Genomic DNA, 13,983 nt, shown 5'->3' with positions numbered 1-13,983 from the left:
TATATCTGTAAAGGATACTTACCGGATCGGAACCGGTTTTACCGAACTGGTTCAATCAGATTAAAAACCAGGACCCAATTCGGTTGAAGTTGAAGTTATCCTTCTGCATGCCTAATCTTTGTAGTTCCAGACATTCCTGATCGAATGGTTCCGCCAAAATAAGAGTGATCAATTTTTATCCGGTCCGGTCCGATTCCCTTATTGGTCTGTCAGGTACTTGTTGAACCTGTAAGGAACATGTCTCCCATGATACCGGGCAGGTTACCGAATCGGATTCCAATTTTTTAATCGGTTGAACCGATTCCGTAAGAATCGATTTTGATCCGGTAAGGAATCGATTTACTCGTATTTTTTTAATTTTTTTTCTTAAGTATCCATTAATTCAACCGTTGGGCCCTTTTAGCTGTTGAGCTAGGGCCCAAGACGGTAAAAAAATAACCCCCACCCCTTTCTAGCCCATTTTCACTATAAATATACCCTTTTTTTTCATTTTAAATCACTAATTCACTACTTACTAACTTATACATCTTATACAATCTCTCAATTTTAAATCTCTTATAAATTGTTCATTATTATATTGTGATATTGACTTGGAGTTTGGATTTCAAAAATTTATTTGATGTTATGGAAATAAATATTTCAATAGTTGAACCTCCATCTTCTAAGCCTACAAGTGATTATACGGATGATTGAATATCTTATACTAATAATGATTTTGATTTATATTTCAATCAGGAACAGAAAAAGATTAGACATTCAGAAGGTCAACTTCAACCTCCAATATTAGTATGGTAAAAGAATCGTGAAAATCATTTTCCAACTCTTGCTAGGATTGTTTGAGTGTGCTAGCGATTCAAGCATCATCAGTCGCTTATGAGCAAACCTTTAATGTAGCGAGATTTATGATTGGTGATCATCAATATTTATTAGCAAAGACAGATTGGAAATATCGGTGGTTGTTTCGAGATTGCGTCAACGCCGAAAGAAGAAACACCGGACTACCACTATTAAGTAGCCAAATAGAAGACCAAATAGATGAAATATTGTTAGGTAGTGGAGCCTGATTAATTTTAGGTTTTTCTATTTATTCTCTATTTTAGGTTTTCCTATTTATTCTCTGTAACCAAAAATACTCTAATTTATTAATATAAATATACCTCACCGCCGTGGAAGTTTACTCACGGGATTTTACCACGAAATATTGGGTTTTCTCTGTCTCTCTCTCTCTAGATTTCTCATCTCTTTCTCTTTAAAGTTCTTGTGTTCTTCATCATCTAGTGTGTGTGTGTGAATTTGATCCTAACAACTGGTATCAGAGCTAAGGAGATTCAACACGATCACAGAAGATGGATAGTTTGAAGCTGGGAATCGAGAAGTTTGATGGATCCGATTTTAGTTTCTGAAAGATGCAGATCGAAGATTATCTGTACCAGAAAGATCTTCACGAACCGTTGACCGGGGTGAAGCCGGAATCCATGACGGAGGAGAAGTGGAAACTCAAGGATCGCCAGGCTCTAGGGTTGATCCGGTTGACTTTGTCAAGAAACGTGGCGTTCAACATCGTGAAGGAGAAGACTACGTCCGGTCTGTTGAAGGCACTGTCAAACATGTATGAAAAACCATCGGCTATGAACAAGGTATATTTGATGCGTAGATTGTTCAATTTACAGATGTCTGAGAATGGATCCGTTTCTGATCATATAAACGAGTTCAATATGATTGTGAGTCAACTCAATTCTGTGGATATTAATTTCGAAGATGAAATTAAGGCGTTGATTTTGATGTCATCTCTGCCCGAGTCTTGGGATACTGTTGTTGCTGCGATTAGCAGTTCCCGTGGATCTGAGAAACTGAAGTTTGATGAAATCCGTGATGTTGTTCTTAGCGAAAGTATTCGCAAACGAGAAGTGGGAGATTCATCGGGCAGTGCTCTCAGCGTTGATCGAAGGGGGAGAAGTAAGACGAAAGGCCAAAATCAACATGGTTGATCAAAATCAAAGAATCGAGGAAAATCCCTGAACAGATCAAACGTGACTTGTTGGAACTGTGGAGAAAAAGGGCACTTTCGGACGAACTGTACAAAGCCAAAGAAGAAACAGAATCAGAAATTTGGAGATGACAATGATTCTGTAAATTCAGCAGAGGACATTGGGGATGCTCTAATCCTTAGTGTGAACAGCCCGGTTGAATCATGGATTTTGGATTCTGGTGCATCTTTCCATTCGTCTCCAAGCAAGGAGTTGTTCCAAAATTTCAAATCTGGAAATTTTGGAAAAGTATATCTTGCTGACAATAAAGCCTTAGAGATTGAAGGAAAGGGGGATGTTTGCATAAAGACCACCTCGGGAAACCAGTGGACATTGGAGGATGTCAGATATATTCCTGGGATCAAGAAAAATCTGATCTCTGTTGGTCAGTTGGATAGCACGGGATATGCAGCAGAGTTTGGGAAAGGTTCGTGGAAGATCGTGAAAGGTGCTATGGTAGTAGCTCGTGGCACCAAATCTGGAACCTTGTACACCACTGCAGGGTGTATAAACATGGCCGCTGTTGCTGAAGGTGCTTCCGGTTCATGTCTGTGGCACAACAGACTTGGACACATGAGTACTAAAGGAATGAAGATGCTGGTTGCAAAAGGAGCATTAGAGGGTCTGAAGTCTGTTGATATGGGTCTTTGCGAGAGCTGTGTTATGGGCAAACAGAAAAGAGTAAGCTTCACAAAGACTCCTAGAGAGCCAAAGAAAGTGCGGTTGGAAATGGTCCATACAGATGTTTGGGGACCATCTCCAGTATCATCACTTGGAGGATCCAGATTCTATGTTACCTTCATTGATGATTTCAGCAGGAAGGTATGGGTTTACTTCTTGAAGCATAAGTCAGATGTGTTTGCAACTTTCAAGAAGTGGAAAGCTGAAGTTGAGAATCAGACCGGTTTGAAAGTCAAATGCCTAAGGTCTGACAATGGAGGAGAGTATGACAAATCAGAGTTCAAGGCATTCTGTGCAGCTGAGGGAATCAGATTGATGAGAACAGTTCCTGGTAAGGCAAGGCAGAATGGAATTGCTGAGAGGATGAACAGAACATTGAATGAGCGTGCAAGGAGTATGAGGATACACTGTGGGCTGCCCAAAACACTTTGGGCGGATGCTGTGAGCACAGCTGCATACTTGATCAACAGGGGACCATCAGTTCCTTTAGGGTTCAAGATTCCAGAGGAGGTGTGGACAGGAAAAGAACTCAAGTACTCACACTTGAGGACTTTTGGTTGCACTGCTTATGTTCATGTTGATCCAGAAAAGAGAGACAAGCTTGATGCCAAGGCTGTGAAGTGTTACTTCATAGGCTATGGTTCTGATTTGTTTGGTTACAGGTTTTGGGATGACAAGAACAGAAAGATCCTGAGACATTGTGACGTGACATTTGATGAGTCTGTCCTGTACAAGGACAGAGAGCAGAAGGTTCTAGAGATTACAAAGCAAGTGGGAGTTGAGGTTGAGTTGGAGAAGAGTAACCCCAGAGATGTCGAAGCAGATACTCAACCAACTCCTACTGAAGAATCTGAAGTGGAGCAAGTTACACCTGAGCAGGTGTTAAGGAGATCATCCAGATCCATCAGGGCACCAGATAGGTATTCACCTTCATTACACTATCTATTGCTGACTGATGAGGGGGAACCAGAGTCTTTTGATGAGGCCCTACAGGTGGAGGATTCGATCAAGTGGGAGCAAGCCATGGATGATGAGATGAGGTCACTTGAGAAGAACGACACATGGGTGTTGACTGAGTTACCTGCAGGGAAGAGAGCTTTGCTGAACAAGTGGGTGTTCAGAATCAAGACTGAACCAGATGGCAAAAGAAGGTTCAAGGCTCGTTTAGTGGTTAAAGGATATTCACAAAGGAAAGGTATTGATTATGCTGAAATATTCTCTCCTGTTGTGAAGTTAACCTCTATTCGAATTCTGTTGAGTATTGTTGCATCGGAGAATTTGCATCTAGAGCAAATGGATGTAAAAACAGCGTTTTTACATGGAGATCTGGACAAAGAGATCTATATGCAGCAACCGGAAGGATTTGTGGTTCCAGGCAAGGAACACATGGTGTGCAAGCTCACCAGGAGCTTGTATGGACTAAAGCAAGCACCAAGGCAGTGGTACAAGAAGTTTGACTCCTTCATGACCAAGAGTGGATTCTGCAAAGCTGAAAAGGATCCTTGTTGTTACTTCAAGAAATACACTGATTCATATGTCTTTCTACTCTTGTATGTGGATGATATGTTGATTGCAGGATCTAGTATGAGGGAGATTAACAATCTGAAGACAAGGTTGTCTGCAGCGTTTGAGATGAAAGATTTGGGTCCAGCAAAGCAGATTTTGGGGATGAAGATTTCTCGGGATAGATCTGCTGGCACTTTAAATCTATCTCAGGAGTTGTACATTGAGAAGGTGCTGAGCAGATTCAGGGTTAATGATGCTAAACCCAGGACTACTCCATTGGCAAATCACTTTAAATTGTCAAAGGAGCAGTCACCCAAGACTGCCGAGGAGCGTGATCACATGGCACTTGTTCCATATGCTTCAGCAGTTGGTAGTTTGATGTATGCTATGGTCTGCACTAGACCTGATATAGCACATGCAGTGGGAGTTGTTAGCAGGTACATGGCGAACCCTGGGAAAGAGCATTGGGAAGCTGTGAAGTGGCTTCTGAGATATCTGAGAGGTACATCCAGTACTTCACTTTGTTTTGGCAAAGGCAAGGTGACTCTACAGGGTTTTGTGGATGCTGATCTTGGTGGGGATGTTGACTCGAGCAAGAGTACATCCGGGTACATTTACACCATAGGTGGAACAGCAGTGAGTTGGATGTCCAGGCTTCAGAAGTGTGTTTCTCTTTCATCTACTGAAGCTGAGTATGTGGCAATAGCTGAAGCTGGGAAAGAGATGATATGGCTGGCAGATTATCTTGAGGAATTGGGCAAGAAGCAGAGCGAGAAGATTCTTTACTCAGATAGCCAGAGTGCCATACAGTTGGTGAAAAATCCAGTCTATCATTCGAAGACAAAGCACATCAGAAGGCGATACCATTTCACTCGCAGGGCAGTGGAGGATGGTGATATGTGCTTGGAGAAGATAGAGGGTGCAAAGAACCCGGCAGACATGTTGACGAAATGTGTTGATGTTGGGAAAGTGAGGTTATGTAAAACCTCGGTTGGTCTTCTGTAGTTGTTGCTACAGATGTTGCGGTGTGGTAAAGATGTTGATGATGAAGAGATTTTTTTCTTGAGAGTGTATTTTTTGGATGACTGAGTCAGTCTCCAAGTGGGAGAATTGTTAGGTAGTGGAGCCTGATTAATTTTAGGTTTTCCTATTTATTCTCTATTTTAGGTTTTCCTATTTATTCTCTATTTTAGGTTTTCCTATTTATTCTCTATTTTAGGTTTTCTTATTTATTCTCTGTAACCAAAAATACTCTGATTTATTAATATAAATATACTTCACCGCCGTGGAAGTTTACTCACGGCATTTTACCACGAAATATTGGGTTCTCTCTCTCTCTCTAGATTTCTCATCTCTTTCTCTTTAAAGTTCTTGTGTTCTTCATTCATCTAGTGTGTGTGCGTGAATTCGATCCTAACAAATATTTGGTGAGAATAGTGATGAAGACATGGAAGCAATTGAAGAAGATCGACAAATGCAAGTTTCACAAAATCTTTCTTTTGAAATGATACTAAATTTACAAAAATAATTTAAAGAAAATGCAATTGTTAGTAAAATAATTAATATTCAATACCTAGATTATGTACTCTTTATCTCTTTCTAATATTTGTATTGTTCAATTTATTTATTTGAATGAATATACAACTATTCGCCTTGATTTTCTTTTAAAATAGTCTCTTCTATTTAATTCTTGTGATTTTACAAATTTAATTGTTAATTATTTTAATATCAGTTTAAACTTTAAACATTAATGTAAAATTGAATTTTAAGGTTTAAAGTTTAAACTTTATAAGTTCACATCCAACATAAACTTTAAAGTTTAAACTTTAAATTCAATTTCAAACTTTGTATTTAATATAAACTTTAAACTTTAAATTCAATTTCAAACTTTCAATTTAATATAAACTTTAAACTTTGAATTAAATTTCAAACTTTAAATTCAATATAAACTTTAAACTTTAAATTCAGTTTCAAACTTTAAATTCAATATAAACTTTAAATTTTATATTAAATTTCAAACTTTAAACTTTATATTCAATTTCAAACTTTAAATTCAATTTAAACTTTAAACTTTAAATTCAAATTTCAAACTTTAAATTCAATATAAACTTTAAACTTTAAATTCCCTTTCAAACTTTAAATTCAATATAAACTTTAAACTTTAAATACAATTTCAAATTTATATAAACTTTAAAATTTATTTAACGTTTAAAGTTTTCAATTGAATTTTTAATAATAAAATATTATTAATTAATAATATAAATATATAATATTATATAATAATAAAAATAATTAATATTTAAAAAATAAAATAAAAAAATATCGGTACCGATTGAACCGGTAAGACCTAGTTCCGATCCGGTCCAACTCGGTTCCTATCCGGTCCAACTCGGTTCCTATCCGGTTACTAAGGGACCGGGTGGAACATGTTAGGTTTTCCAGTAAATCCGGTTCCGATAAGACCCGCTATCAGTAAGAAAATCCGATATATTCCGGTAAAACCGGTCCGTTTGACCCTGTGCTGTCCAATTGCCAGCCTTATGCCAAAACAATGGATGCATTTGGAGACATATGTGGAATAATGTTAGAATTTTTCTATTTCTGCCTTCGTTAAACTGGATACTAAGCTCTATTGGGCAACGCTTATGTTTTTAACGAGTTACTTTTGCATTCTACTCATGCTTCGACCTGTGTCCAGTGACTTTGCGCTTCAGTTGGGTGATAGCACCGCCTGCTCATCAGTTATGATGAGTTCATGATCGTGGTTCTTGCGTTATGAGGTAAAATCCTTGTTCTATATCTAGTTGGGCTTATATTATGATAAATTAGGGTTAGATTTATAGGATTGTTTTGTAGAAGTAAAATAGGAATTGCAGCGTAGGCATGCACGTTTTTGAGAATTAAAGATATAATACTACTGCAACAACATATTGGATAGCCGCTTATCGTTGTTGTTGGTGTTTAGAAATAATGGATTGTATAATTTGGATAACGTTTCGTGATTAAATCCTGTAAAGGAATGGACATAAGTCCTTCACATTATACAAATATGCATATTAATTGGATGGCCGGCCAAGGAGTTAATATAGAATTTACAGATGCATTATGTCTTTCTTAAGTCATTGCTGAAGTGTTGCATTCGGAACTGGCATTGGAGTTTTATGTTCATAAGGCTCTATTCTGGTATAATTTAGAATCAGTTTATAATTGTAATTGGCTCACAATTATTGGGCATCCTTTATGACAATGCTGACTAGTTTTACCTATCTATTACAGGTTATAATGGTAATTTTATTTTGTGCAGATAACCAAGTAAATGGTTTTCAGAATTCTAGTATTTCATTGAAAATTATTCATATGCCTCAAGCTATCAGATTCCTCTTTTCACATGATGTAACTGTTTGAAATTGAATTTAAACTTTAAACTTTAAATTCAATTTCAAACTTAAGTTCAATATAAACTCTAAAGTTTGAATTCAATTTCAAAGTTAAGTTCAATATAAACTCTAAAGTTTAAATTCAATTTCAAACTTTAAACTTTAAATTATATTTCAAATTTTAAATTTAATATAAACTTTAAACTTTAAATTCAATTTCAAACTTAAGTGCAATATAAACTTTAAACTTTAAATTCAATATAAACTTTAAGTTTCTTAAACATCTAAAAGACTCTTGCAGAAGCAAGTATAATGTAGAATTTTGGTCTAAGAATTGTGTGTGCAGCTTGAGAAGAGAAGTAGGACAAACAGTTGTGCAGCCCTTTCTCATGTATACTGGAATATGCTATGAAAAGGAAGGGTAGTACGATTTATGAAGTGAAGAATGGGTGATAAGCTTTTTTGGCCAGAATGTTTGCAAGTTGTTTTGCAGGTGCTAATTGATGCGTGTTTTCAGCTAGCTTTCTGAATTTTTCTTGTCAAGACCATATAAGGAGGCAATAACACACTCAGAATATGACCCACTGCACCTTTCTGTCATCGTTGGTTAATATGGTTACGTCGTAGAGGCATCCGAAATTCCAGCATTGTTCATATGATCATGCCTTCTTGATGAATTGCTCAAAGAATGAATATTTTGAAATTATAGACGGTAAGATTCCTCATTTTTGAAAAAAACTGTGTTGTCATGAATTGTGACTCTAATGTGTGCAAAAGTAAATTATATGAGCATGTTTAATGTTGGAGAAGTTAGTTCCTCCATAAAAAGGGTGAATTTTGAAATTGTAAAGTTTTGCAAAAAGTTGCTGATGTTGCAAAGTGTGAATTTGTGCTCCTTATTAGTTGGTGCTTTGATAATGAACGTTTGATCATGATTCTAATGTGTTATGTGTTGTTAATGGAGTCATTGATGGTCTTAAAGTTTTAGTGTCACAAATGTTATTCCAAGTGGGGGAGATGTGTTGTTAATGGAGTCATTGATGGTCTTAAAGTTTTAGTGTCACGAATGTTATTCCAAGTGGGGGAGAATGTAACACCCTAAAACGAATTAAGGTGAACTAGAGCTTCGTGATGGTTTCTTGAGTTAATTTTAAGTTAAAATGAGTTATATTAGTGTCCTTATGCAGTGTGTAAAGTTTGGTTAAGTTTGGAGGTTAAACGTCCAAGAACGTCCATGACGTTCGGAAGATATGCCTTAGAGAGTGCTTGTGTGTCTTGATGTGTTTGAGTGAGTTTTACGTGTTCGTTTTGTTTGAAAATGGTGTGGGATGTTCCTAAGACCGAGACGACTATGTTTAGGGGTTTAACTTTCGAGTACGACCCCACTTAGGACCCATAAGGGGCCCTAGAGAAGGACACAGAACTGCCTAGGCAGTGTCCACCAACGAGACCAAAGGACGGCCAGTTGTTCAACCAACGGCCCGTCGACTTTGTCCGTCGATTGGACCTGCAAGGCCTGCATGTTTGAAAAGTGTAGGCTCAACCAACGAACCACCATCAACGGACCGTCAATAGACAAACAGTCCGTTGGTTGCTCTCGTCTGTGAGCTGCCAAAAAGCTGCTAAGCAGGCTGTTTACGAAAACGCATAATGTTAATGGACAGTTGCATGAAATAATCACCTTCAACCTGTTGGTTATCACATTGAAAAGGAATTTTCTTGCTTAACAGCTAGAGTAATATGCAAATCTGGGTTTAATCTGTGATAGAAGTATAAAAAAACTACTCGTTTATTGTACTTGAATATTTTTACAATGTACATGGTACATGAGTATCTATATGTATTGACAACATTTGAGAAAGACAAATAGAAAGATGTTTTACATCGTAGAGTGTAACAACTATCCTGATTAAAGGATATGTTTGTCCCTTTTCAGCAAAACTGACCATAAGCAAAATCTATTAATTGTGTTGAAGAGAAATATCTTTTTCCAGCTTTCTGTATTTTGTCTTGGAGGAGAAGATGGGGAATGTCAACCATTTTCGACGAAAACGGTTGAACCCATGGATTTTTAATCTCGAACGAATCCTTTTAAGTTTACTGGTGAAATCACTTCTATATCTGATTATTTTGAATTTTGTGAACTTTACCAACTTTTTCATGTGCTTGTATCCTGCATGAATGTTGTTTGACAAATGGTGAGCAGAAAGTAAAAGAAAAAGGATGTATAGAGTTAGAAAAACTGTGAAAAAATAAAGAAAAAAGTACTCATATGGAAGGTAAGTGGCTCCAAGCTAATAGAATTAATGATCTTTTTATTATGAAACCTATGATAAACTCACAGAATCTGTGTGTCGTTGCTTCTATTATATATGCATAAACATCATAAATCCTGTTGTTCTGTATTTGATTGTTAGTTTCTCTTTAGGTTTCTATTCAAAAATATGTTGACCTCAAAATCAAAGGTTCATACCTTTCACCTCTTTAATCTGTTGCTCATCTTGAGGTTCTGTTTTCTGTAAGACCTACAAATTGCAATCATACAGTAGTTCATCACTGTGTATTTTTGCAAAATCGATATCTCAGAGTGCAGAGAGTAAGAGAGGTTGTACTGTTTATACTTCATGAACTATAATGTGCTACTCGGATGATTATTTGATCATTTCCTTACCTCAACCAGGCTTTGCAGACATGTTCTCATCCTTCTTTGTATGAATCCTCGAGTGGTCTGTTTGATGCAGAATATAAGCATAAGATGTTAACAGCTATAATGCTATCACGCTTAAAAGGGGGTTTTACCTTTACATGATTTTTCACAAATGCATAAAAGTTCAGAAGGTTCCACACCGTCTTGTCTAGCCTTTTGCCTTCAATATGGCGTGAAGTGATATCTGTGAATGCCATGATGAAAAGGTAAATATCAGACCAACTCCAATTCCAAGATTTAGAGAAGGCAGGTGAACACTAATATATGTATCTTCTGAGCTTACAAGTAGACCTCTTCTCTTCATTAATTTCTTATTCAAATCACTACTCATTTTAGGAGGTTCTTCTAGTATGTTTTCTTTTCTCAAAGCTATAAATACTTTTATTTTACCCCTACCAATGTTTTCATTTATTTGAGAGAAACAGTAATTTGCGTAGACGTGTGAGTTGTTAATAGAAAATACCAAAAGAGACAAATCCTCCATTTGTGCTCAAGTCTTCAATTGCTTCTCCTCTTAGCTCAGGAGGTGGAATAGGGGACCAGATGCAATGGGGTGCCTTGGCACATGATTTTGTATTTGCAACATCCATGAGTTCCTGCTGCGGAAACTGTCAATGTCCTGGACACTTGAACAAAGTCATGCATGCTAATAACATTACAAAGTCGTACATGTTATAAAATTGTGTTACCTGGAAGAAAGCTGTTGCTATAATCACATCTGTTTTCTCCTTGAAACGCATTGGGAATACTGCGGTGATTTTCTGGGGCTGTCACAAATGTAGAGTTTACGTATTAAGAAGCATGAGGCTGTATTCTCTCAAACAAATCTCATATTTTAGGAAGGAATTTTTCTGTACATTTTTTTGATACAATTATTTCTCTTCATTCAAGTTCCTTTAAATATGCCAATTTGACTCAGATCCCATCATATAGTTGCTATGCATGTGTCATATTATTTGAACTTAGCAAAACACAGTAGCTATACTCAGTAGTTTGGAAGTATTATATGGCGTAGTTTATAATTTGATCTAAAACATGCTTCTAGTGCCTGCAACCAGTTCTTCCTTCACAGTTTCCTGACTTGGCGTGAGATAAGGTGTGTACTTTCGGTATAACTGTGAATATAATGTTTGCAATTTGTATGTTTACTGCAAGCAGGGTTTGCAACCCAAGACGGTAAGACTTTTGGTTTGATGGTTTGAAGAATAATCACTCTGTAGATATTAAAGTCTGAAATGGTCTTGAAATTTGATGGTTCCGAGAAATATGGTCTCACTTTAATTTTTAATTTCTCTTCCGTTTGTAGTATTGTTTTGAGTATTGCTAGCTGCATGCCAAATGAACTAATTGTCTCTCAGAAAGGGCTTCAGCATTTATGGCTGCCCTACATTGCATTTTAATCCCTCTAGTGATGTTCCGACGATGAGGATCAACTACTGCCAAGTTAATGTTAACTGAGCTAGTCTTACGATGCGCAGAGCTACTTATCTGCATGGTGTGTTCATTTACTTGTTCTTAAACATTATCACATAATGTGAGGTACCTGTTTTATGACATAAAACGGCTCTCTTGGGTGATAAACAAGTTTGATTGGTTTGTACATCCCTTGAGCCACATCTTGTGAATTCACATTCATCAGCATTTCTTCCAGCTGAGAACTCAGAATTACACCTTGCACAGCAGCAATGTCTGTTATCATTTTTATAGCCTCTGAAATGAACAAAAGACAACACAAATTTTATGAGCACCGCCGCAGTGTGAAATGCTATCAAAGTAGTAACTGAAAGAAGTTCAATTTGGTTCGACTATTGATGGCTCAGTTTATGTCTTATCATCACCATAACAAAGTGGCAGTTGCTGACCACTTTAAATTCATTACTGTTTTCACTTGTGGTGCCACATTTAATTTTTTATTATTGCATGATCGATTATTCTGCTTCTGAGATGTTTCTAAAGCAGGATAAAGGGGTGGTAGGCAGCATTGTTGAGAGGAGTTCCAAACCTTTACCATGCGGCATTCTACCAAAATTGAGTCGTATAGTCAGCTGATATCCTTCTTTTGGAGGCTCAACAATCTCCACAACTTCAGCACTGATAGCCTTTACCTTCTGTATAGTGTAACGTGAAAGACGAGTTGAGACCAGGAATGCTTGAGACAGAATTGGGGTTGCTATTGATAAGTAGGTATGATCGGGATCTGACACCAATGACTGACAAAATATTTCAAAAAAAAAAAAGTTACGGACACATATTTTGGATTGTTGAAAATCAGCAGAGATTTAAGCAAAAAAATGCATTTCTCAACTTGGAGTTCGTTTTTTAAATATAAAACTAGTTGCTTGAATTGTTCTTCAGTTCGAAGGATCTTCCTTTAGACAAACCTTGTCTTTTGTGCGATGAACTTCAATCAGGTATGCAATGTATGCTTGTGGTTGTTAGTTGCCCTTACCTGAATGTAATATTCAACGGACCCAAACTCATGAAGGTGATGGTCGGCATCAATAGCCCTTTCATCTCTGTCTCAAGAAAAAACAAGCATGTTCGTGGTAAGAGTTTTGGTTTTTACATATACGTTTATTCAAAAACTTAAGAAGAAACAAGTTGGAGTACTGCTTACAATTCATCAGGTAAATTCTAAAGGTTAATTACTTACACTTGTTCCAGCTTAACAATTCTAGATGGACGTCTCTATTTTATTCTATGTTTATTGATGTGTCTTTTCTTTGTCGGTTTCATATAAATCTGTTGTATATAGTAATGATGTGGATAGGATTCATATGCTGATCCCAACTTGTAGTCTAACTTGATATAAAAATCGTGATTATTCAGTCCAATGAGTTTGTTTGTATGAGTATGCTCTAAATAACAGCATGTCGTTTATGCAGCAAGACCAACTTAGCAGGAACTTAGAGAATATGGTGCTTGGTTGATTGGCTCGTCTCTTTCAAGCACTTTGGTAAGTCCAATACCGACTTGTGATCACAAAAAGTGGCATATTTTAAATTTTCTCGGTGTTGCTGTCACTAATTGACTGTTGAAAGCAACATTTGATAATAGAACAGAAGGCAAATGTAGCCCCAGAAATGGAATTCTACATGTACAACGCCTTCTTTTGTCTGCCAAATAGAATCCGTTTTCTGCACACTCGATGTCTATCTGCTTCCACATCATAACTATAAACAAATTACTATTCATCGGCAATGCTAACTAATCATGTATTTCTCAAAACTTAATTATACTTTATCTAATGATTCCTGCTTAATCTTTATAATTGCCTTATGTTCTGTACTTTCTCCTCTTTACCTTATGAGACGCTCTTCAACTTGATTCTTATTATGTTACTAGTTTCTGAGGACGTGCTTCGCACGTGTGTTTCATGTCAATTTTTATAGATACGTTAGAATGACTAAAATCTCATGGAAATATATATATAATTATAATGAATAATAAAATGTATCAATTACAAAATTCAAAGACTTACAGCAATAAAACATTCATAGAAAACTAAATTAAGAAGTCTAAAAGAGTGAAAAAAAGACAAAAAGAAACAGAATATTTAAGTAAAAATACAATATAGACATTATTCTTATAAGATTGATGTATATAGATGAAAATATAAGTACAAAATTAGTACATAACTCTCTGAGTTTTTATCGACTCCTTTCATATCCTATCAAAATTCAAG

At 36.5% G+C, this 13,983-nt stretch overlaps 1 protein-coding gene and 1 long non-coding RNA gene across 7 annotated transcripts in view; one reads left to right on the top strand and one right to left on the bottom strand.

Moving 5' to 3' along the window:
* Positions 1-6,655: 6,655 nt before the first annotated feature.
* LOC114073957 overlaps positions 6,656-13,983 on the top strand; it is a 10,924-nt gene continuing 3,596 nt past the window's right edge. For 3 of the 5 annotated variants that reach the window (XR_003574416.1, XR_003574415.1, XR_003574413.1), the window contains exons 1-2: positions 6,661-8,303; positions 10,272-13,254. This is a non-coding gene — a long non-coding RNA (uncharacterized LOC114073957). Of the gene's footprint in view, positions 8,304-10,271; positions 13,255-13,983 lie in introns of all 5 variants that reach the window. The other 2 variants (XR_003574414.1, XR_003574417.1) reach the window with 2 other exon arrangements.
* The window catches only part of LOC107031220 (actin-related protein 2/3 complex subunit 2B), a 7,673-nt gene continuing 3,020 nt past the window's right edge, over positions 9,331-13,983 (bottom strand). Inside the window, exons 2-10 of one of the 2 annotated variants that reach the window (XM_015232510.2) lie at positions 12,748-12,814; positions 12,301-12,508; positions 11,842-12,008; positions 10,988-11,065; positions 10,762-10,894; positions 10,391-10,482; positions 10,263-10,319; positions 10,065-10,116; positions 9,331-9,764 (exon numbers count right to left, since the gene is read on the bottom strand). In XM_015232510.2, coding sequence (XP_015087996.1) covers positions 9,553-9,764; positions 10,065-10,116; positions 10,263-10,319; positions 10,391-10,482; positions 10,762-10,894; positions 10,988-11,065; positions 11,842-12,008; positions 12,301-12,508; positions 12,748-12,814 — 1,066 coding nt within the window. In that variant the 3' untranslated portion in view covers positions 9,331-9,552. The remainder of the gene's footprint in view (positions 9,765-10,064; positions 10,117-10,262; positions 10,320-10,390; positions 10,483-10,761; positions 10,895-10,987; positions 11,066-11,841; positions 12,009-12,300; positions 12,509-12,747; positions 12,815-13,983) is intronic. The other variant, XM_015232511.2, reaches the window with a different exon arrangement.

Source organism: Solanum pennellii, chromosome 9 (genome assembly GCF_001406875.1).
Source record: "Solanum pennellii chromosome 9, SPENNV200".
Classification (NCBI taxonomy): domain Eukaryota; kingdom Viridiplantae; phylum Streptophyta; class Magnoliopsida; order Solanales; family Solanaceae; genus Solanum; species Solanum pennellii.
The sequence above is the reverse complement of the archived record's forward strand: the minus strand, read 5'-3'. Positions and strand labels throughout refer to the sequence as shown.